The sequence below is a fragment of the Scyliorhinus torazame genome, chromosome 17, assembly GCF_047496885.1.
Source record: "Scyliorhinus torazame isolate Kashiwa2021f chromosome 17, sScyTor2.1, whole genome shotgun sequence".
In the NCBI taxonomy this organism is placed as follows: domain Eukaryota; kingdom Metazoa; phylum Chordata; class Chondrichthyes; order Carcharhiniformes; family Scyliorhinidae; genus Scyliorhinus; species Scyliorhinus torazame.
In genome coordinates, this window is record NC_092723.1 from 189,595,877 (window position 1) to 189,620,434 (window position 24,558).

The window sequence follows — 24,558 nt, forward strand, 5'->3', positions numbered from 1 at the left end:
AAGATCCTGATGCTCTGGAGAGAGTGCAGAGGAGGTTTACAAGAATGTTACCAGGGCTTGAAAATTGCAGCTGAAGAAAGATTGGATAGGCTGGGGTTGTTTCCCTTTCGAACAGAGGAGACCGAGGTGTGGCCTGATTGAGGGGCCGAGACGGTAGACAGGAAACTCTCGTTTTCCCCGAGGCGAGGGGTCAATTACCCGGGGGGGGGGGGGGCATAGATTTGAGGTGATTGGTAGAAGGATCGAGGGGATATGAGGAAAATTGTTTTCACCCAGAGGGTGGTGGGTGTCTGGAATTCACGGCCTGGTTTGTTGGTTGACGCTGAAACGCTCAATTCACTGATAAGGAACCTGGATCTGCATCGGAAGAGCTGGAACCTGCAAGGTGATGGATCAGGTGCTGGATTCAAATGAAAGGCTAGCTTTTCTCCTTTTTTTAGGCCAGCGCAGACACCATGGACAGAATGGCCTATTTCTGCACTAACATTTCTCTGGTTCTATAATTGAGAGTTTGTCTGGTCGGTTGTTGTTTGACTTTGTCTCCGGTCCTCGGCTGTTAATACGGGTGTGGCAGGGCAGATTGTGCCTTTGTGTTGTGATTTGATGCTCGGGCTGCAGCTGAGTCGGTCCATCTGGCATTAGTTTTTAGCCATTTGGAACAATTGAGATCAGATAAAAGCAGAATACTGTGTATGCTGGAAATCTGAATTAAAAACAGACAATGCTGAATAAACTCAGCAGATCTGGCAACATCTGTGGAGAGAGAAAGAGTTAACATTAAGAGTCCGTTGACCCGTCTACAGATGCTGCCAGACCTCCTGGGTTTTCTGTCTTACTTCAAAGGTCAGTTCAGAGTAACACCTCGGCGTGGGACTTTAGTCATGTACAGCCTCGACTGGGGCAGGACAGCAGCTTCTCGTCCTTGAAGGCTATTTGTGAACCGGTTCAGTTTTTGCGACAACCCAGCAACTTCACTGTCACTCATATTTCAGAATATTTCCAAATTCTCTAATTGCCATGCTGGGATTTAACGTTGCATTCTCTGGACTGTTTGTCTGGCATTTGATTGACTAACCTGGTGGTGTATCAAAACATTACTGTATCCTGTTTCCAGTGGACACGGTCATTCTGCCAGTCATCTTTCTGTGATCAAGCATGAGTGCGAGTGCCCACCTCCAGTATTTTGATAAAAGATCATAGACCCAACGTGACGAGGCCCTGCATCAGATTCCTCTCCTGCCTGCCCAGGTTATATGATGAATATTTTTACATTTTCATAACGGAGACATTTCAGCACTGGCATGATTGAGTTAAACATAGCTCCCTTGTAACTTTGAAATGGAATTCTGATATAGCAACTCTTTTTTTTTTGGACTGACAGATGCAAGTCATAATTAAATTTGTTTTTGCCGCCTGAACACTTTGTTGTTTTCTCCAAATTATTGGTTATTGCAAATAATGTGTTCCCCTCCTTAATCCAATTTTACTCCTACAGTTAGTTAGCAATTCATAAGGGGCAATGATTGCAGCCAGTAAAAATACTTCCTTGTATTGTAACTGCTTTAGAAGGTTTGTCTTATTTTGTTTACTATTGTGTCCGTGGATACCAAAAGCAAAACCTGAGATGCGATTTTTATGGTTCCGTTACCAGTGGTTGCCAACAAACATTAAACTTTCTGCTTCACTTCCAATGGACCTCCTGCAGTCTGTGTTTCACTGAAGATCATGCTTTCAGGTTACATATAATCATTATAAGTGGCTACCCTTTTTTTTTTTTGAAAGGCTAAGATATCAATTTTGTCTGAAGTTTAAAATACACTTTAAAAAAAAAAAAAAAAAATTCTCAGTTATTAACTGCTCAATAATGTACCGAGGAAATAGCATTATATAATTGCCTGTTTTACAGGTACACAGATTTTACAAATGGGGAGAACATTATTACTTTGTCGATCCTGATTTTTGAAAACCTTTTTTCTCAAGGTTTGCCAAGTGCCAAGTACCACCGAATGTGTCAAAGACCCTGTTACTCACCCGGCAACAAAACCTGGTCCAACAAATGACTTCACTACAACACAGCATACTGACCGTTCTTCACTTTCCCCAAGCTATTCTGACAAACCTGATGGTTCCGTTCCATCAACTAAGACATTGTTGAAATTAAAAGAAAGGATTACTGTGGGATACTCTGAAAAGTCTATTTCTTCCCCTCAAATAAGTGACCTTCCTAAAGCCATTTGCAGTATCCAATCCGATGACAGGCTTTCTGTTTGTGTGAGTCCTAAGAATGAAGAATCTGAAACTGTGACGTCACCTATCAAGGAAATTCCTGATCACTATGCAATGAGTCTTCAGAATCTGCTTAAAAAGTCAAGAGAATATGTCGAGCGGGAACAAAATCGGCGCAATGGGAAAAATGCTCCCAAGGAAGGTGCAAACGAAAGCCATTCCAATAAAGAAAATGAAGGTGTTAAAATCAATGACTGGGAAAGAGAAAGGAACAGAATTTCTAACAAAAGCTCCAGTCCTGTGAGAGTTGACAAATCGAGCAGTGCAAGGTCATTTCCACAGCCACAAGTTGCTTCTTCAAGCAGAGAAAGCTTTGAATTGTCTGATAAGAGAGCAGTTAGTCCGCCCACTTCAGTTTTATGCAGTTCATCAAAAGTAGACTTTCCAGCAAAGATAATGAGAGGTTTATCCAGAGACTCCGATTCAGATGAGGATTGGTTGACCAATGAAAACAGCTTGCTTAAAAGTTTAATGGGCTCCTATGCCAAATTGCCCAACCCTGAACCAAGTCGCAGCCCCAAAATGCACCAAAGACGTCCCAGGGCATCCACCCACATTGTCATTAATAACCCAGTGAATGCTTATGAGCTAAGTCCAAAAGAAAAGTTCAGAGGGCTGCCTGGGACTGAGCAAGGTAAAATGAATATTAGTGACCATAGCATAAAGAGAGCAGTTTCAAATGAAGCTTTAATAGCAGTCAATCAAAAAGAAATTGAAAAAAATCAAGGAAAACTGCAGGATATTCCAACAGGTTTGGGAAGGATACATGACATTCCAACAAAAAGTTGCTCACAGTTTTTGTGTGCTGAACCTTCTGGAAAATCTGACGTAAAAGTATTTGGAGCCATTGTTGGGAATGAAGTTCAAGTGCCATTGAGGAGCTTGATTCTGAAAGATTTGTGTGATTTGGAAAGAGCATCTCCATTACATACCGATCATCCGGAAATAACTCAACCTTTAGAAGCCCAGAATGAACATGATCTCAGTGGCCATAAGGCTGGCAGTCTGACTGAGAAGGCCAAACAAAGTTCACCTATTGAGCTTAACAAATCCTATGATGTCGAACATCCATCTCCAGTGTTGCTGCAAACTCAAAATACAAGACAACAAATGGACCTCACAGCTGCACCTTCAGAAAATGAAACAAGTCTACAAAGCAGCATAGAAGCTAAAGCCAAACGCAAGCTAGCTCTGGCTACTTTAGATGCCAAAGAAAATGAACTGTCCGTTGTTGAAACTGCAGGCTCAAATTCTCAGGAGATGAGTAGGTGGATTCGAGAGAAGAGATATCAGAGAGTTTCTGTTAGCAGGAGTGAAAATGAAGTAACTTCAACAAGCCATATTAATGCTTTAGGTAAGAACAAGTTTATCTTGAGGTACAGAGGATTACATTTTTTTCCTAACTATGTCCTGTCTGAGATATTACTGATGGTGTGGCAGTGCTACATTCAGTTCTGTGTTTTCCCTTGCAAATATATTAATACAATCTGATAGTGATATGTAATTAGTTTCCTCTTGTGGGAGACCCTGTGACCAGAGGGCATAGTCTCAGGGTAAGGAATTATCCATTTAAGACAAAAATTAGGAGAATTTCTTCTGAGGGGAGTGAACCTGTGCAATTCTTTTCCACAGAGGGGTGTAGAGGCTGGGCCGTTGAGTATGTTCAAGGCCGAGACACAGATTTTTGATCATTAAGGGAATCAAGGGTTCTGGTTATTTAAGGTGGGAAAGTAGAGTTGAGGATTATCATATCAAATCAGTCATGATCTCATTGAATGGTGAAGCATACTCGATGGGCCGAGTGGCCTACTTCAGCTCCTACGTCTTATAGAACATTACAACGCAGTGCAGGCCCTTCGGCCCTCAATGTTGCGCCGACCTGTGAAACCACTCTAAAGCCCATCTACACTATTCCCTTATCGTCCAGATGTCTATCCAATGACCATTTGAATGCCCTTAGTGTTGGCGAGTCCACTACTGTTGCAGGCAGGGCATTCCACGCCCTTACTACTCTCTGAGTAAAGAACCTACCTCTGACATCTGTCTTATATCTATCTCCCCTCAATTTAAAGCGATGTCCCCTTGTGCTAGACATCACCATCCGAGGAAAAAACTGTCCACTCTATCCAATCCTCTGATCATCTTGTATGCCTCAATTAAGTCACCTCTTAACCCTCTCTCTTATTGGTGTGAACTTGTGATGCTTACCCATTCGTTCCAGTTGAAAGATGAATGGAAAAAGTTGAGGCGAGTGAATATGGGAGCATATTAGTTTTGACAGTGCATTAACCAACAATTACTAATGAATAACCTCGGTTGTCCTGAAAAATTAACTCGTGGAGTCTCATTCACTCAAAGAAAATTAACAAAATTAAAATATATATTTTTTGTTTTTCTGTTTGTTTTCTTTTATCTCTTTCTTTATCCCATTCCTATGTACCAACCTATATTTTGCCGCCCATATGTGATTTATATTTCTTGTTTTTTTTTAACCTCCTGGTTTTTAGTCCGTGTCTCAGGGAGATACTTCAACCTTACTAGTAGGAGAACCTCACTGGTGCCTGACCGACTCGGATGCCACAGATTTCTTGGTCGAGGGCACCAGACTGAATGAAGCACCTGGTTGGTGGAAATTCCCACTGACAAGCCCTCAGTCTTTGGGCAGCTGTAGGAGAGGTGAACGGATAAGGTCATTCTTATGCCACTGAGAACCAAATCCGGGTCAATATCGGAAGCATAATAGAATAACTCGAAGTGCAGATTAGGCATTGTGATCAGTGTGGCTTACCAGCCTTCCATTAGGCACAATTGATGTATGCTCTGGGTGAGGTCAGGTCAATGTAGAGTCAAGTTTATTTTAGATTCATCAATGCGACAGAACAAAGTAGCAGATGCACACTTAACTGTGATAATAATTTGTACAAACTTCATTCTAATATTTGTCACGGGTTGAATTTTCACTTTTGGCTTTATGTCTGTTCAAACGCCATAGTGGTTAGCACTGCTGCCTCACCGCACTAGGGTCCCAGGTTCAATTCTAGCCTTGGGTGACTGTGTGGAGTCTGCACGTTCTCCCCGTGAGTGCGTGGGTTTCCTCCGGGTGCTCCGGTTTCCCCTCTCAGTCCAAAGATGTGCAGGTTAGGTGGATTGGCCATGATAAACTGCCCTTAATGTCCAAAAGGTTAGGTGGGGGTAGGGCAGTGGTGTGGACCTGGGTTGGGTCTTTTGAAGGGTGGGTGCAGATTCTCTGAGCCGAAAGGCCTCCTGCACTGTAGAGATTGTGTAATCCTAAACCCTCTGTCCTACTCTGACTGGCCACACACTAATTCTGAGTTTAGCCTTTGATCTTTCTCGTTCAGCCTTTGCTGAAATCAATGTTGAACTGAATGAAGTGGGGGAAAGGAGGGGGAGTATCCATGGTGGCATTGTGGTAATGTCACTAGACTAGTGACCCAGGCTAATGCCCTGGGGATAAGGGTTTAAATTCCACCCTCCTAACCCTAAATGCTCTCCCACTGTTGTTTGATTTTCAGAACCAGGTTCCACAATGTCTACCCTCTCATTAAACCACAAACATTCTGCTGCAGCAAATTATTTTGAACACATTCCAGGTCCTCTCGCCCCTCTTGTCCCTTTACACTATTTCTATCCCAGTCTAGATTTGGATAATTGAAGTCCCTCGTTATAATTACTCCTTTATTCTTGCATCTATCTGTAATTTCTTTGCAAATTTGTTCCTCTACCTCCCTTCCACTAGTTGGTGGTCTGTTTTTTTGTTGAGGAGCATTTTTTAGGGTATGTTTTTATTGAAAATTTTCATTTATATTTATAACAGAAAATAAAGAAAAGCACATGAACAGTATAATCGAAATAGACTTGTAACAAGCCTACTATAAAATATAAACAAGCCCAGGGGGGATCTGTGCTGGGTCCCCTATTATTTGTCATTTATATAAATGACTTGGATGACTATGTGGGGGGGGGGATCAGTAAGTTTGCGGATGACACAAAGATTGACCGGGGGGTTAACAGTGAGGCTGAGTGTCCTGGGTAACAGGAGGATATCGACGGGATGGTCAAATGGGCGGATAAGTGGCAGATGGAATTTAATCCTGAAAAGTGTCAGGTTATATGATACACTTTGGAAGGAGTAATTTGACAAGGAAATATTCAATGAATGGCCTGACATTAGGAGGTTCTGAGGAACAAAGGGACCTTGGTGTGTTTGTCCATAGTTATCTGAATGCAGAAGGACAGGTTAATAGGGTGGTAATAGGACACTTGCCTTTATCAATCAGTGCATAGATTATAAAAGGCATGTTGCCTCACATCCTTTAAAAAGTACCTGGATGAGCACTTGGCCCATCATTCAAGGCTATGGGCCAAGTGCTGGCAAATGGGATTGGGTGGGCAGGGCAGGTGTCTTTCATGCATCGGTGTAGACTTGATGGGCCGAAGGACGTCTCCTGCAGTGTATTTCCTGTGAAGCTACACCAATGTAGTAAACATACTAGAAATATGATCAAAGTACTTAAAGGGAAATAGACATGGTGACAGAAATAAATATTTTGCTTCCTTCGTCTCCCCCTAACCACTATGCGGTTAAGCTGTACCTGTGCTGTACATTTTACCTGTGTGGTCTGTGTTGGTGGATCGTTCTGGCTTGGTAGCTCAATGTTCTAGGGTGACAAGAAGAGACCCCCCTCTGTTATCACCTTTGGGGGAGCGGAGTATCCAGCATGCTGGTCACTAGAGCGAGGCCCACCGAGTGTGGGGAGGTCTCGTCCGCAGAACTTGCCCTTTTGGTGGGTGCGTGCTTCTGCAGCACTGCTTGTGGGCTCCCGCATCCCCGCTGTAGTGTGTATTTCCCCTGTGTTTTGGGTGCTGCGTCCTCTTTAACTGCACCCTTTCACTCCCCAGTTTCCTAGTTGCTGGTCACGAACAGGCTGGTGAATTGTCTCCATGTGTTGTGGAAGCTTTCTTCCGATCCCCTGATCGCAAGTTATATTTGTACCATTTCCGGAATTCTGCCAAGTCAGACAGTCTCTGGCGGGCAATCAGGGAGGCAAAGGGATCTGCCCCTCTCCCCGTAAAGAGTTCTGGCTGTTCTGACACCCCGAAGACTGCCACTAACAGGCATGGCCTCAAAAAAGGTGGTCCAGTGCCTGACAAGTTTGGAGCAGGACCAGAACATGTGGGTGTGGTTGACCAGACCTCCCCGGCACCATCCTCCACCTTGGGAAGAACGTGCATGTACTGGTCAGGTGCGCCACCTTTAGCTGCGGTAAGCTCAGCCCTGCGTATGAGGAGTTGGACTTCACTCTGTGCAGTTCTTCGATCCAGAGTCATCGCCCAATCTCTATGCCGAGCTTTTCCTCTCCGTTTTCCCGTGCCTCGTCCAGCGGGCCCTTACCTCTTTTAACGTGCATGTCGGCACATTTACCGTCCCCTAATTTGTCCGCCGTTAGCAGTCTGTCCAATAGGGAGTGTCCAAGTAGCTGGGGGAATGTTGCGGTCTCCTCGCGGAGGAAGTCCAGTCGTAGGTATCGGAGCTCGTTCCCTTTCGGGAGCTGGAGCTTCTCTGATAGTTTTCCCAGGGTCGTTACTCTATCGTCTAAGTACAGGTCCCTTACTGTCAGTACCCCTCTGCATTGTCTCCGCATTTTGAAGGTGGCGTCTATTTTTGCCAGGGTGAATTTATGGTTTTTGCAAATGGGGACCCCAGCGGAAATGTCGGCAAGTTTGAAACGGTGCCTGAGCTGGTTCCCGGGTCCTTGGCCTCGCCACCACCCCGTAGGGCTCCTCGAGTATGTGGCTGGGGGGGAATGGGAGTGGGGTTGTGGCCAGTGCCCGGAGGGATGTTCCAATACAGGAGGTCTCCTCCATCTGCACCCATTCCGCCTCCGGTTCTCCCAGCCATCTCCGAGGAGGAGGTTCGGCAGCGTCAGGGCCACCATGCTCCGCCCTCTTTTTATAAGACGCTTTTGCGGATCCGGGTTTTTTTTCCTACCCACACGACGCCCTGATTAACTTCTCTGCCTTGGTGAAGAAGGCTTTGGGAATGAAGATTGGGAGGGATCTGAATAGAAAGAGGAATCTTGGCAGCACGCTCATTGTCTGCACTCTTCCCATCAGGGAGAGTGGGGAGCGAGTCCCAGCTCCATTGGTCTCTCTTTACCTCCTCCACTCGGCTTAACAGGTTCCACTTATGGATCCGTGTCCAGTTGTGGGCGATCTGGATCCCCGGGTATTTAAACTTGGTTTGGACCAGTTTGAATGGCAGCGTTCCCAGTTCTGCTTCTCTCCCCTGGGAGTTCTCGGAGAAGCTTTTGCTCTTGCTCCGGTTGCATTTGTTTCCTGAGAAGGCTCCGAGCTTTCTTCGAAGTTCCATTTTCCTTCCCATGCCGGCTAGGAGGCTTGAGGCAGAGAAGACCAGGTCATCCGCATAGAGTGAGACTGTGCTATCTGTATCCCTTCTGGATGCCTCTCCTTCGCTGATCTGAGAGCAATAGCCAGTGGCTCGATTGCCAGGGAAAACAGCAGTGGAGACGATGGGCATCCCTGCCGTATGCCTGTGCACGGGAAATATCCAGCACTGATGGCGTTTGTCCATACACTCTCCATGGGAGTGCTGTACAGAGGTTTAAGAGTGAACCTGCCCCAAATACAACGGTTCTAGCACCTCTATGAGGTACCTCCATTCGACTCTCTGCATCCAGGGAGATGATCACTTCTGGTGTCTCCTCCTGGGTGGGGTCATAATCACGTTGAGCAGACATCTGATGTTCGCCGTTGGTTGCCTGCCCTTTTTAAAAAAAAAAAAAAAACATATTTTCCTCGACTATCTCTGACGCACAACTCTCCAGACGTCTCGGTAGGGCCTTCGCCAGGACTTTGGTTCAGGAGTGGGATGGGTATGTATGACCCACACTCTGTCGGGTCCTTGTCTTTTTTAGGGATTAGTGATATTGAGGCCTGTGCCAGCGTGGGTGGCAAGGTCTCGTTAAGAGTCATTGAACATCTGCAGATGCGGGACCAGTGCTGCTGTGAACATTCTTATGGAAGTTGACCAGGAACCCGTCTGGCCCCAATATCTTCCCTGACTGCATGGAGTTAATGCAGCCCATGACCTACCCCAGCCCTAACAGTGCTTCCAGTCCCTGTTTCTTTTCCACCCTACCACTGGTATGTCCAGCTCCTTGAGGAACTGTTTCATCTTCGAGTCACCCTCCCGGGGCTCAGGGGTGCACAGTCCCAGGTGGAAAGTTTTGATAAGTCTTGTTTGGCGTTGTGACTAGCTGACTGTTCACCTCCCTTACCTGTGCTATCTCATTCATGGCAGGTGGTGTGTGGGGGGGCGGGGGGGGGGGGGGGGGGGTGGGTTGAAGCTGGGGAAGTTTGTCATATGTCTGTGAGGAGTTCCCAAGAGAGCCACTTTCCTGCGACCACTCAGCTCATGGCTGCCACCGGAAGTGGTTGCAGCCACTCCTGCTGGTCTATATAGTACATGTTATCAATGTTATTGCACCTTTTTCATTCCTTATCTCTCACCAGAGGTTCTGTCATTAACCCCTCTAGAACACCCTCTCTCTCCAGCACTGTCATGTCCCCGTTAATCAATACTGCCACACTACTCCTTTCCTGTTTCTCCTAAATACCTTCTACCCAAGAATATTTAACAGCCAGTCCTGCCCTTCTTTGAGCGAGCTCTCTGTTAAAGCAATCATATCATAATTCCATTTGTCAACCTGTGCCTGTAGTTCACTAATTTTATTAACCACACCATGTACCCTGATTGAGGCTTTTTTCCTGTTTCCCCCTTACTCTCACCCGATCTAATAATTTATTGTTCCTACTCTAATTTGATCCAAGTATTTTATTTACCTTCATATTACTCTCTGATATATCCTCCTTATCAGTAAATACTTCTCTACTTCCCACTGCCAGTTTTTCTCGTGTCTCTGAATTTCCACACAGGTTCCCAACCCCCTGCCAATCTCGTTTCTCAATCATTGCAAAAGCCCATCTGCTTCATTCAAGTTCTTTAAATCTGCCGTTGTTTCCTGCTCTGGGTTATATGTGAGTCCAGACTCTTCAGTAATGTGGTTGCCCTAGAAAGCCACACTGTTCAAGGACAGTTAGGGATGGGCAGCTGATGCTGTCAACATCCCATTCAATATTTTTGTAAAAGCTTTGCTCAGTTTTTACTTTTGAGCATAGAATGTTGAAGCCCGTGGCTCCAACGCTTTCCTCGTTCAGCTATTGTTCAGTCAACTTGTCAGTTACGCTGACTGTTTGGTGGAGGCCCAGCGCGATCATCACATGATATGTATCCTTGAATTCAGTTCCCCTCAGCATCCTGTGTGTGGATGCCCACACACAACAGCTAAAATTAGATGGTTACTCCACCATCCCAAATACAAAGGTTGGTTCACCTGCCTTGACAATACAATCCTCTTTGCAGCTTCAGCATTTCACCACTCCCCAAAGATTAATCCCTTTGTGATTTTTTTCCCCACCAAATGCACAACAACACGTTTATCTACATTGGAATCCATTTTCCAACTATATACCCATTTGGTAACATGGGTACAGCCTCAACCGGGACCTGGGATTCATGTTGCATTACATTCATCCCCCATCTGGCCTGCGCTTGCGAAATCCTACCAACTGTCCTGGCTTGAGACAATTCACACCTCTTTAACCTGGGGTTACCCCACCTCTGGATCTGTAAAGACTTAATTACCTGCAAATGCTCACATTCTAAGCATTGTCTGGCATCTTTGAATCTGTCTATATATATATATATATGTTTCTGGAACAGACCTCTTCATTCACCTGAGGAAGGAGCAGCGCTCCGAAAGCTAGTGTTTGAAACAAACCTGTTGGACTTTAACCTGGTGTTGTAAGACTTCTTACTGTGCCCATTTGGTAAGGTTAATCATGTCATCTTCTGTTTGGAATTTCTTGAATTATTGGAGGTGGGTAATGACATCATGCAGGATTTATTTCTGAGTCCCTTCTGTTCGTTATGTATGTTGAGTATTTGGCTTTAAGCCAAATGAGCAGATGATACCAAAATAGGAGGCACGGTTAATTATTTAGAAGGTCAAAAGAAGCTGCAAAGAGATATTGCTCAAATCGATACCCAAGCTTCAAAAATGGCAAGTAAATTAACGTTCAATAATTTATATTTTGAATGGAAGTAGACTTGGTGCTGTGAAAGAGCAGAGACACTTGTGGCTACGGGTTCACGGATTATAAAAATCATCTCTGGTTTATCCAGTAGTTTTTAAGGAAAATGCTAATGGAATTTTAGGCTTTATCACGCGAGAGAAAGAGAAGCCAAGAGTCGATCATTCTGCATAAACCTTCTGCGTAGAACATAGAACATTACAGCGCAGTACAGGCCCTTCGGCCCTCGATGTTGAGCCGACCTGTGAAACCACTCGAAAGCCCATCTACACTATTCCCTTATCGTCCATATGTCTATCCAATTACCATTTGAATGTCCTTTGTGTTGGCGAGTCCACTACTGTTGCAGGCAGGGCATTCCACTCCCTTACTACTCTCTGAGTAAAGAACCTACCTCTGACATCTGTCTTATATCTATCTCCCCTCAATTTAAAGCTATGTCCCCTCGTGCTAGACATCATCATCCGAGGAAAAAGGCTCTCACTGTCCACCCTATCCAATCCTCTGATCATCTTGTATGCCTCAATTAAGTCACCTCTTAACCTTCTTCTCTCTAACGAAAACAGCCTCAAGTCCCTCAGCCTTTTCTCATAAGATCTTCCCTCCATACCAGGCAACATTCTGGTAAATCTCCTCTGCACCCTTTCCAAAGCTTCCACATCCTTCCTATAATGCGGCGACCAGAATTGCACGCAATACTCCAAATGCGGCCGCACCAGAGTTTTGTACAACTGCAACATGACCTCATGGCTCCGAAACCCAATCCCTCTACCAATAAAAGCTAACACACCGTACGCCTTCTTAACAACCCTCGCAACCTGGGTGACAACTTTCAGGGATCTATGTATATGGACACCGAGATCTCTCTGCTCATCCACACTGCCAAGAATCTTACCATTACCCCAGTACTCTGTCTTCCTGTTATTCCTTCCAAAATGAATCACCTCTCACTTTTCTGCATTAAACTCCATTTGCCACCTCTCAGCCCAGCGCTGCAGCTTATCTATGTCCCTCTGTAACTCGTAACATCTTTCCGCACTGTCCACAACTCCACCGACTTTAGTGTCATCTGCAAATTTACTCACCCATCCTTCTACGCCCTCCTCCAGGTCATTTATAAAAATGACAAACAGCAGTGGCCCCAAAACAGATCCTTGTGGTATACCACTAGTAACTGGACTCCAGTCTGAACACTTCCCATCAACCACCACCCTTTGTCTTCTTCCAGCTAGCCAATTTCTGATCCAAACTGCTAAATCTCCCTGAATCCCATGCCTCCGTATTTTCTGCAGTAGCCTACCGTGGGGAACCTTATCAAACGCTTTACTGAAATCCATATACACCACATCAACTGCTTTACCCTCATCCACCTGTTTGGTCACCTTCTCAAAGAACTCAATAAGGTTTGTGAGGCACGACCTACCCTTCACAAAACCGTGTTGACTATGTCTAATCAAATTATTCCTTTCCAGATGATTATACACCCTATCTCTTATAAACCTTTCCAAGATTTTACCCACAACAGAAGTAAGGCTCACTGGTCTATAGTTACCGGGGTTGTCTCTACTCCCCTTCTTGAACAAGGGGACAACGTTTGCTATCCTCCAGTCTCCTGGCACTATTCCTGTAGACAAAGATGACTTAAAGATCAAAGCCAAAGGCTCAGCAATCTCCTCCCTAGCTTCCCAGAGAATCCTGTGATAAATCCCATCCGGCCCAGGGGGCTTATCTATTTTCACACTTTCCAGAATTGTTAACACCTCCTTCTTATGAACCTCAAGCACTTCTAGTCTAGTAGCCTGAATCTCAGTATTCTCCTCGACAACATTGTCTTTTTCCTGTGTGAATACTGACGAAAAATATTCATTTAGCACCTCTCCTATCTCCTCGGACTCCAAGCACAACTTCCCACTACTGTCCTTGACTGGCCCTACTCTTACCCTAGTCATTCTTTTATTCCTGACATATCTATAGAAAGCTTTAGGGTTATCCTTGATCCTACCTGCCAAAGACTTCTCATGTCCCCTCCTGGCTCTTCTTAGCTCTCTCTTTAGGTCCTTTGTAGCTAACTTGTAACTCTCGAGCGCCCTAACTGAACCTTCATGCCTCATCTTTACATAAGCCTCCTTCTTCCTCTTGACAAGTGTTTCAACTGCCTTAGTAAACCACGGTTCCCTTGCTCGACCACTTCCTCCCTGCCTGACAGGTACATACTTATCATGCAGTAGCTGTTCCTTGAACAAGCTCCACATTTCCATTGTGCCCATCCCCTGCAGTTTTCCTCTCCATCCGATGCATCCTAAGTCTTGCCTCATCGCGTCATAATTGCCTTTCCCCCAGATATAACTCTTGCCCTGCGGTATATACCTATCCCTTCCCATCGCTAAAGTAAACGTAATCGAATTGTGGTCACTATCACCAAAGTGCTCACCTACCTCCAAATCTAACACCTGTCCTGGTTCATTACCCAGTACCAAATCCAATACGGCCTCGCCTCTCGTTGGCCTATCTACATACTGTGTCAGGAAACCCTCCTGCACACATTGGACAAAAACGGACCCATCTAACGTATTCGAACTATAGCGTTTCCAGTCAATATTTGGAAGGTTAAAGTCCCCCATAACAACTACCCTGTTGTTTTCGCTCCTATCCAGAATCATCTTTGCAATCCTTTCCTCTACATCTCTGGAACTTTTAGGAGGCCTATAGAAAACCCCTAACGGGGTGACCTCTCCTTTCCTGTTTCTAACCTCAGCCCATACTACCTCAGTAGACGAGTCCCCATCAAACGTCCTTTCTGCCACCGTAATACTGTCCTTGACTAACAATGCCACTCCTCCCCCTCTTTTACCACCTTCCCTGAGCTTACTGAAATATCTAAACCCCGGCACCTGCAACAACCATTCCTGTCCCTGCTCTATCCATGTCTCCGAAATGGCTACAACATCGAAGTCCCACCTTATTCCGGATGCTCCTGGCATTGAAGAAGACACACTTTAAACCACCTTCCTGCCTGCCGGTACACTCCTGCAACTTTGAAACCTTACTCATGACCTCACTACTCTCAACCTCCTGTATACTGGAGCTACAATTCAGGTTCCCAAGCCCCTGCTGAATTAGTTTAAACCCTCCCGCAGAGCATTAGCAAATTTCCCCCCCAGAATATTGGTACCCCTCTGGTCCAGGTGTAGACCATCCTGTTTGTAGAGGTCCCACCGACCCCAGAATGAGCCCAATTATCCAGAAATCTGAAACCCTCCCTCCTGCACCATCCCTGTAGCCACGTGTTCAACTCCTCTCTTTCCCTATTCCTCGTCTCGCTATCACGTGGCACGGGTAACAGCCCAGAGGTAATAACTCTGTTTGTCCTAGATCTAAGTTTCCATCCTAGCTCCCTGAATTCCTGCCTTACATCCCTATCCCTTTTCCTACCTATGTCGTTGGTACCTATGTGGACCACGGCTTGGGGCTGCTCCCCCTCCCCCTTAAGGATCCCAAAAACACGTGTAGTGTTGGCTTGAACATTGTAAGAGACTTTAGAAAACAGTTCACTAGGATGCTGCTTTATCTGAGAAAGAGGAATTCCAAATACAAATTAAAACTTAAAATTTGGCGTAGCACTGATTTATGGGGACCTATCTGAGGAAATATTTCAAATTAGGACAAGTTCAGGCTGCGTAGGAAGAAGCAGAACTGGGAACATTTCGAAATGGAGTAGGTTTTAAGCAAGGGGAGGGTGGGACAAGGACTAAGAAAAGTCTGTGATAGTCAGGAGAGATTGTATGACAGAAGAGTCTATTTGGTTAAGAGGGTGTTAAGGGTTTGCCCCTTTCAAAGTAATTCCAGATGCTTGGGGAGGACACCTTGCTGGAATGGATTTCTAATTATTGCAAGTTGCAGTGTAAAAACCCATGTCTGTGGGCATGTGTAAATGTGATGAGTGCTCTTCATTCACTGCTGACTGCAAAATACAGGCCGATTTGTATTTTTAAGAAGAGGGCTAAATGTATTTTTTTTCTGCTCCATTGTTCAGATGAAGAACACATCACAAAGCAGATGATGGCATTTGCAGAAATGCGGAAACAATTAGAAGAACAACACACATTACAGCTCTCTATGCTGATTGCTGAACAAGAAAAGGAACAAGAGAAACTGCAAAGGGTAGGGAGAGCACTTACTACAATTTAGACATTGAAACTTGTCTTCAAAGTTTAACCAATAAAACATAATAAAATAAATAAAATGACCGCTCTTTAAATGTTGTAAGATGATGTTTTCATTGTTAAACACTGAAACAACAGATGGGTAATCCTTGTACCTTTTCCAATGTCATAATCTTCTCGTATTACAGGAAGGATACTGTATTACTGGAAAAAGATTGAAAGCTTTTTGTCCTATTACTGTAATGTTATACAGCACATAACTGGCTCATTCCCTACTGTAAGCTTTTATTTTTTCCCTAGATTTGTGACCGTCTTTTTCCAGTTCATGTTATGAACTTTTTTTTTGTTTTCTTAATTCATTGTCTGCCCAGGTTGACTTAATGAGGACTTGAATGTTTTGGTCACAAATAACAAGTAAAATGTAAATGCTTCAAGTTATTATTATTAATTATTATTATTACAGTTTCCGTTCCCTTACTGACAACAACCTATCAGAAATGAGGTTGTGATTTCCCTGCTCTCTGTTTTTAAAGACCCACGGAGACTTCCTGACTCCTCACAAATCTGACACCAGGTTTCAGTTGAACAGTAAACCGGCTCTTTGGACTTTTTTTTTTCTCAAGCATAAAATAGGAATGTATTTTCTTGTTTTAAATAAAAAATTGCTGAGTTAGCAACATTGAGTTTAGCGCTGACTTGATGGTGCCGAACTCTCTCGAGCAACCTTTTTGCCCTCTTCCCTTCCTGACCCAAGGACTGTACCCACCCTGAATCGATACATACCCACCACATCCTGACCATGTATCAGACTCATGAGAAGGTTCTTCAACATTTCCCCCACCTCCACAACATGTGAACTAAGATATGGAGCCCAAATTGAGGAGGCCGCTGCAGTCACTGTGTTATCGCCACGGCCATGGTGCTGTTGGGAAGGGAGTTTCAGGTTTTTGACAGTGACAGTGACGTAGATATTTCAAAGGTGCTCCGGGTCTGGCAACTTTAATTTCCTGTTTCAAAATCTATCATAACAGGGTTGAACATGTCCAGCTATTTGTTGATGTTAGGAAATTATTCTGCAATCCAAAGCAATAAGAATGATCATATTCTGCGTCATGAAGGTGCGTTTATTGTGTAAAGGAAGAGGAATTTTTTTGAAGATTGCTGGTAAAGATCAAGCTTAAAGATAAGCAATTGGAAATTTCCCACTGCATCTGAATATTCCTCTGGCTCAGTTTAAAGATAACTCCTCTTTCATTGATGAACACCTTTGATTAATGTTGCAGGTTTTCAGATTGCCTATTGTTGTTACTTGGCCCCAAAACGTTCACATCATCTGACCATCAGCGGCAAACATGAATAGAAAGATTGTTGGATGCTTCCATGCAAAGAGAAATAATAGTTTGAGTGACTTCTGTTAACCATTGGTGGAAATAATATTTGACTTAGTTGATTTTTAAAATTTTTGTCTTTTAGGAAATAGAAGAACAGGAAAGGCGATTTCGGGAGCAAAGGAATTTTGTGATGGACTCATCTGGAAGTTGCTCGAGTAAAGAAACTTCTTTAGGTTGGAGGAGAATAAATGAAAACTACCCCATGCCATCTCTGATCAATGGAGTTGATGGCCATCAGTCCAGTATTTCTCCTAACATTGGTAATCGGAGTTTCAAAAGAATACTGCATTAAAGCACATGAACTTTTCCCGTTGCTTGAATCTTGGTCTCGAGGGTGTTGGGTATGAGGTGAGGTTGAATAAACTAGGATTGTTTTCACTGGAAAGACGGAGGCTGAGGGGAGACCTGATACAAAATTGAGAGGTATAGACAGGGTGGATAGTCAAAGGTTTTTTCCAAGGGTGGAAGTGTCAATTACAAGGGGGCACAAGGTCAAGGTGAGAGGGGGAAAGTTTCAGGGAGATGTGAGGGGTAAGTTTTTCACACAGGGTGGTGGGTGCCTGGAACGCGCTGCCAGAGGATGTGGTGGAAGCAGCACATTAGCAACATTTCAGAGACCTCTGGATGGGTCCATGAATAGGGAGGAAATTGAGGGATACGGACCAAGTAAGGACAGAAAATGTTGTTTTTAGTTCGGGCATCATGACTGGTACAGGCTTGGGGGGCTGAAGGGCCTGTTACTGTGCTGTACTTGGGGGCTGAAGGGCCTGTTCCTGTGCTGTACTTGGGGGGGCTGAAAGGCCTGTTCCTGTGCTGTACTTGGGGGCTGAAGGGCCTGTTCCTGTGCTGTACTTGGGGGCTGAAGGGCCTGTTCCTGTGCTGTACTTGGGGGCTGAAAGGCCTGTTCCTGTGCTGTACTTGGGGGGCTGAAAGGCCTGTTCCTGTGCTGTACTTGGGGGGCTGAAGGGCCTGTTCCTGTGCTGTACTTGGGGGCTGAAGGGCCTGTTCCTGTGCTGTACTTGGGGGGCTGAAAGGCCTGTTCCTGTGCTGTACTTTGCTTTGTTCTTTGTTTGTTCTTTAACGACCAATTGTACAATTTTGTTTTAGTCTTTATCAATACTGGACTTAACTTTGAGTTAGAGGAAGCTATTTTATTTAATTTAAATAATCTCGGTCATTTTTTAAAGTCTTGATTATCACTTTGTTCTGTTATATGTATGTTGCTTAATTTGGAATTACTGAATAATTACATTTTATTAGAGCAAAAATGGCTTCAAATGATCAGATCCTGACTATATGTTGGCTTTGAAGGTGAGTTCCAGTATGATATGATTTGTTTAATATATCAGTTTGGCTCATTTGGAAACATTTTTCATCTGTGGGCCAGAAGACATTGTGTGAAAGCTCCACTCCAGGACATGAACATACAATCTAAGGTGGTTCTTTAATGAGTTCAGCAGAAGTGCCACATTGTTTGAGGTACTATCCTCTTTCAGTTGAGACATTAAAACAAAGCTGCATCCACCTACTCCGAGACGTAAAGACATTATGGCAGAAGTTAGAGAAAATCCAGATTTATTTCAAGCTCATTGGCCAAATCACTTGCTCAGTAGACTGAATGTTTGGTTACGTAGTCTTTGAAGAATTTTTTATTGATTAATTACAGAAGAAAATTTATATTCCGTGACATGGTGGCTGTTTTTTTTCCCTTTCCCCAATAGTTCGGAATTGCATCATGTCCCAAATTTCTTTTCCAGCATTTACCAGTAATTCGGCTAGTGCTGAATTTCCTTTCAGTCGATGGGGAGCTGGGGGTGATGACTTGCACGAGATGCAGTCTTCCTGTTATCTGAGCAGGCCACGGAATAGATGGTCACAGGTGAGATGGAATTAAATACTTCATTGTGATCCATGTGCATTCCTAGTCTGTAGAAGTAGTGTGCTGGAATGTTCAAGATGCTTGTTATACATTAGTTTTTCTGAGAATTTGGTGTTGATTGCCTATCATTTATAGCCATGCCTCTTTTGTGCTGTTTAGAAGCATGACTGCTACAATCCCAATTTTAAAATCTATACAGAATTCAATGCAGGTGCTGATTTTAATGTTGGGTTCAATCCCACATGAAATGAGATTCAAACTGTCACTTCAGCATTGTTAAAGCTCTTCTGTATCCTTTTTCATTAGCGTTTCACATGGGATGGAAGCCAGGAAAGTCGACGTGGCATTCTCCAACCGGCCAATACTTGTCAGAGGAGGTGGTGGGCTAATAATCCAGAGACCCAGGGTAAAGGGGCTGGTTTAACACAGTGGGCTAGACAGCTGGCTTGCAATGCAGAACCGTGCCAGCAGTGCGGGTTCAATTCCCGTAACAGCCTTCCCGAACAGGTGCCGGAATGTGGCTACTAGGGGCTTTTCACAGTAACTTCATTGAAGCCTACTTGTGACAATAAGCGATTATTATATTAATGTCCTGGGGACGTGAGTCCGAATCGCACCACGGCAGATTCAATCAATAAAAATCTAATGATGCCCATGAAACCACTGTTGGTTGCCATAAAGGCCCCTCTGACTTACCTGGTCTGGCCGACATGTGACTTCAGATCCACAGCAATGCGGTTGATTCTCACATGTCCTCTGAAATGGCCGAGCAAGCCACTCAGTTGTAACAAAATCAATAGGAATGAAACCAAACGGACCGCCCGGCATCAACCGAGGCACCGGAACTGACACAGACTTTCAGCCCTGTGGACCTTGCAAAGTCTTTCTTACGAACGTCTGGGGGCATCCCTGGGTATGTCCTGTCCCAGAGGCAGGTATGCAGCCGGAAAGGAGTTATGGGAGACCTGAGCATAGACCCCAGACACCATAAAGTCTCATGGTATCAGGCCAAATGCGTGCAAGGGGGTACTCCACCATGTGGACATCACTTGGAGGAAACACTAGGTGGCACGGGTGTACTCTGGGTGTGTGGGACTTCAGTATCCATCATCAGGAGTGACACTTCTTTTACTAAGTTGGCTGAACCCTAAAGGACATAACTGCTAGATTGGATCTGCAGCAGATGTATGTTTTCAAGGAGTTCGATATAATACTTGGGGCTAAAGGGGTCAAAGGATATTAGGGGGAAAGCGGCAACAGGTTACTTAGTTTGATGATCAGCCATGATAGTAATAAATGGTGGAGCAGGCTCGAAGGGCCGAATGGTCTAATCCTACGGCTATTTTCTCTGTTTTGTGGAATCCCGTCTTCACATTGAGGATGTTGAGGTTGTGAATGGTGGTGGATAATTAAGCAACTCACTGGAGGAGGAGGCTCCACAAATATCCCCGTCCTCGATGCTCGGGGAGACCAGCCCATCAGTGCAAAAAACTGAAGCATTTATGACCGACTTCAGCCAGTGGTGCTGAGTGGATAATCCATTTTGGCCTTCTCCGGAGGCCCCAGCATCACAGATATCAATCTTCCGTCAATCCACGTGATATCAAGAATAATCTTTATTTAATAATAATAACCGTTATTGTTACAAGTAGGCTTACATTAACGCTGCAATGGAGTTACTGTGAAAATCCCCTAGTTGCCACATTCCGGCGCCTGTTCGGGTACACTGAGGGAGAACTCAATGTCCAATTCATCTAACAGCACATGTTTGGACTGTGGGAGGAAACCGGAGCTCCCGGAGGAAACCCACACAGACACGGGGAGAACGTGCAGACTCCGCACAGGCAGTGACCCAAGCCGGGAATCGAACCTGGGACCCTGAAGCTGTGAAGCAACAGTGCTATCCACTGTGCTACTGTGCCGCGAAGGTTGAAGGCATTGGATATTGCAAAGGCTATGGGCCCTGAATATAGCGTGGCAATAGTACTGAAGATTTGTTCCAGAACTAGCCACGCTGTTCCACTGCAACTACAACACTGGCATCGAGCTGGCAATGTGGAAAATTTCCCAGCTTTGTTCTGAACCTGAGAAGTAGGACGAATCCAACTCTGCCAATTACCACCCATCAGTCTACTCTTCATCATCAGTAAGTGATGGAAGGAGTCAATGACCTTCCCTCCATCATAAGGTCAGAAGTGGGGATGTTCGCTGATGATTGCACAATGTTCACCATTCGTGATGACTCTGATACAGAAGCAGTCCATGTGCAAATGCAGCAAGACCTGGAAATATCTAGGTTTGGGCTGACACGTGGCAAGTAACATTCACGCCACACAAGTGCCATACAATGACCATCTCCAAAAATAGATGTTCCAACACTTGCCCCTTGACATTCAATGGCATTACTATCGCTGAATCCCCCACTATCAACATCCTGGGGGTTACCATTGGCCAGAAACTGAATTGGACTAGCCATATAAACACATTGGATACAACAGCCGGTCAGAGGCTATGAATCCTGCAGTGAGTAACTCGCCTCCCAACTCACCAAAGCCTGACCACCTTCTACAAGGCACAAATCAGGAGTGTGATGGAATACACCCCGATTCTTTGGATGAGTGCAGCTCCAACAACACACAAGAAGTTCAACACCATCCAGCTTGATTGACACCCCTTCCTGAAACATTCAATCACTCCACCACCAACGTGCAGTAGCAGTAGGTTGTGTGCAATCTACAGGAACTCACCAAAACTCCTTGGACAGCACCTTCCAAACCCACGACCACTATCATTGAGAAGGACAAGGGCAGCCGATACCTGGGAACCCCACCACCTGGAAGTTCTTCTCCAAGTCACTCATCATACTGTCACGGTTCCTTCATTGTCGCTGAGTCATAATTTTGAAGCTCCCTCTCTAACAACACTGTGGGTGTACCTACACCTCATGGACTGCAGCGGTTCAAAACGACAGCTCACCACCACCACCTCGGGCAATTAGGGATGGGCAATAAATGCCCACAGTAATGCCCATATCCTGTGAATTAATGTGTGAAAAATGATGTTCCTTTGTATAGTTCCAGTGGGTTTTCACTGTGACTGAGGAGCACGAATAAGCAAGAACTAATGTTTTTTTTATTCGTGGTGAAAAACGGGTTTTAAAAGCAATTTTTCCTGAGAAGAATCCTGTGATGCATGCAATTAAAAATATAATTGATGTAACCTATTTTCCAACATATAATTCTACCGTTTGGTACCACTGCTGCCTTACGGCGCTGAGGACCCGGGTTCGATCCCGGCTCTGGGTCACTGTCCGTGTGGAGTTTGCACATTCTTCCTGTGTCTGTGTGGGTCTCACCCCCACAACCCAAGCATGTGCAGAGTAGGTGGATTGGCCACGTGAAATTGCCCCTTAGATTGGAAAAAATAATTGGGTACTTTAAATTTAAAAAAAAAAAAGAATTCTGCTGTTTGGGATGTGTAAGCGAGGTTGGTAATTTTTATAATGATAGAATCACTGCAAATAAACCTGATCTTTTAAAAAAGATTCCCTTAAGCTTCTGTATGATAACTATATATCATTCAAACTTTCTATTATCCTTCTCATTATAATCTTTCAGATGTTGCAAAAATACCTTCAAACTGGATCAAATTGTTGACAATAAGAATACATAATAGAGAGTATGTGATGCTATGAACTTGCATCTTGTTGATTTCTCCATTATGAAGACTAATCCAACAGCGCAAGAGCGAGTTTCATGAATGTGTCTGAGCAAATCTTGTGGTCATGTTTATTGCACAGCAATAATTTCAAAAAAATAAATTTAGAGTGTGCAATTCATTTCTTCCAATCCAAGGGCAATTTAGTGTGGCCAATTCACCTACCCCGCACATCTTTGGGTTGTGGGGGCGAATCCCACGCAAACACGGGGAGAATATGCAAACTCCTCACGGACAGTGACTCAGAGCCAGGATCGAACCCGGGACCTCTGTGCCGTGAGGCAGCAGTGCTAACCACTGCGCCACCGTGCTGCCCATTGCACAGCAATCCTGTTATTGTAGATTCTGTTGACGAGTTTGCAGATGACACAAAGATTGGCTGGGTGGTTAACAGTGAGGTTGAGTGTCTTGGGTTACAGGAAGATATAGACGGGATGGTCAAATGAGTAGAAAAGTGGCAGATGGAATTTAACCCTGAAAAATGTGAGGTGATACACTTTGGAAGGAGTAATGTGACAAGGAAATATGCTATAAAAGGTCTGACAGGTTCACAAGAATGATCCCTGGAACGAAGAGCTTGTCGTATGAGGAACGGTTAAGGACTCTGGGTCTGTACTCATGGGAGTTTATAAGGATGAGGGAGGATCTTATTGAAACTTGGAGGATACTGCGAGGTCTGGATAGAGTGAACGTGGAGAATGTTTCCACTTGTAGGAAAAACTAGAACCAGAGGACACCATCTCAGACTAAAGGGATGATCCTTTAAAACAGATGAGGAGGAATTTCTTCAGCCAGAGGGTGGTGAATCTGTGGAACTCTTTGCCGCAGAAGGCTGTGGAGGCCAAATCACTGAGTGTCTTTAAGACAAAGATGGATAGGTTTTTGATTAATAAGGGAATCAGGGGTTATGGGGAGAAGGCAGGAGAATGGGGATGAAAAAATATCAGCCATGATTGAATGGCGGAGCAGACTCGATGGGCCGAGTGGCCTAATTCTGCTCCTATGAATTATGGTCTTATGGACACTGGGAAGTTCAGAAGAACAAAGGGACCTTGGCGTGTTTGTCCATAGATCTCTGAAGGCAGAAGGGCAGGTTAATAGGGAGGGGAAAAAAACATATGGGATACTCGCTTTTATCAATTGAGACATAGATTACAAAAGCAGGGAGGTCATGTTGGAGTTTTATAGAACTTTGGTGAGGCCACAGCTGGAGCACTGTGTGCAATTCTGGTCGCTACATTCTAGGAAGGATCTGATTGCACTGGAGGGGGTGCAGAGGAGATCCACCAGGATGTTGACTGGGATGGAACATTTCAGTTATGATGAGAGGTTGGGGCTTGGGTTGTTTTCACTAGAGCAGAGAAGACTGAGGGGCGACCTGATCGAGGTGGACAAGATTATGAGGGGCACGGACAGGGTGGATAGGGAGCAGCTGTTCCCCTTAGTTGAAGGGTCAGTTACGAGGGGACACAAGTTCAAGGTGAGGGGTGGGAGGTTTAGGGGGGATTTGAGGGGGTTTCGGGATAATCAGCCCCTTAATGAGTCTCTGGACGCTCTTTATAACATGCAGTTTAACTCCTTTACCAAAATGGTCCCTTGCACCAAATGCGACCCAAATTTGAGTTGCAGCTCAAGACCCCCTCATGACCACCTTGGGAGTACTTTAGTGCCTACAATATTCTGGGGAAACTGCCCTCATAAACCTGCACCTGCACCTTTTGTACCCGCACCTACACCTTGGGGGTTGGTTTAGCACAGTGGGCTAAACAGCTGGCTTGTAATGCAGAACAAGACCAGCAGCGCGGGTTCAATTCCCGTTCCAGCCTCCCTGAACAGGCGCTGGAATGTGGCGACTAGGGGCTTTTCACAGTAACTTCATTGAAGCCTACTTGTGACAATAAGTTTTTATTATTATTATTATTATGTA

At 44.7% G+C, this 24,558-nt stretch overlaps 1 protein-coding gene across 5 annotated transcripts in view; it reads left to right on the forward strand.

Annotated features, from left to right (window-relative positions):
- Positions 1-24,558, forward strand: part of LOC140394528 (centriolar coiled-coil protein of 110 kDa-like) — a 96,350-nt gene that overhangs the window by 22,521 nt on the left and 49,271 nt on the right. For all 5 annotated transcript variants that reach the window (XM_072481885.1, XM_072481880.1, XM_072481882.1 and 2 more), the window contains 4 exons: positions 1,981-3,640; positions 15,515-15,642; positions 17,118-17,295; positions 18,793-18,914. In XM_072481885.1, coding sequence (XP_072337986.1) covers positions 1,981-3,640; positions 15,515-15,642; positions 17,118-17,295; positions 18,793-18,914 — 2,088 coding nt within the window. The remainder of the gene's footprint in view (positions 1-1,980; positions 3,641-15,514; positions 15,643-17,117; positions 17,296-18,792; positions 18,915-24,558) is intronic.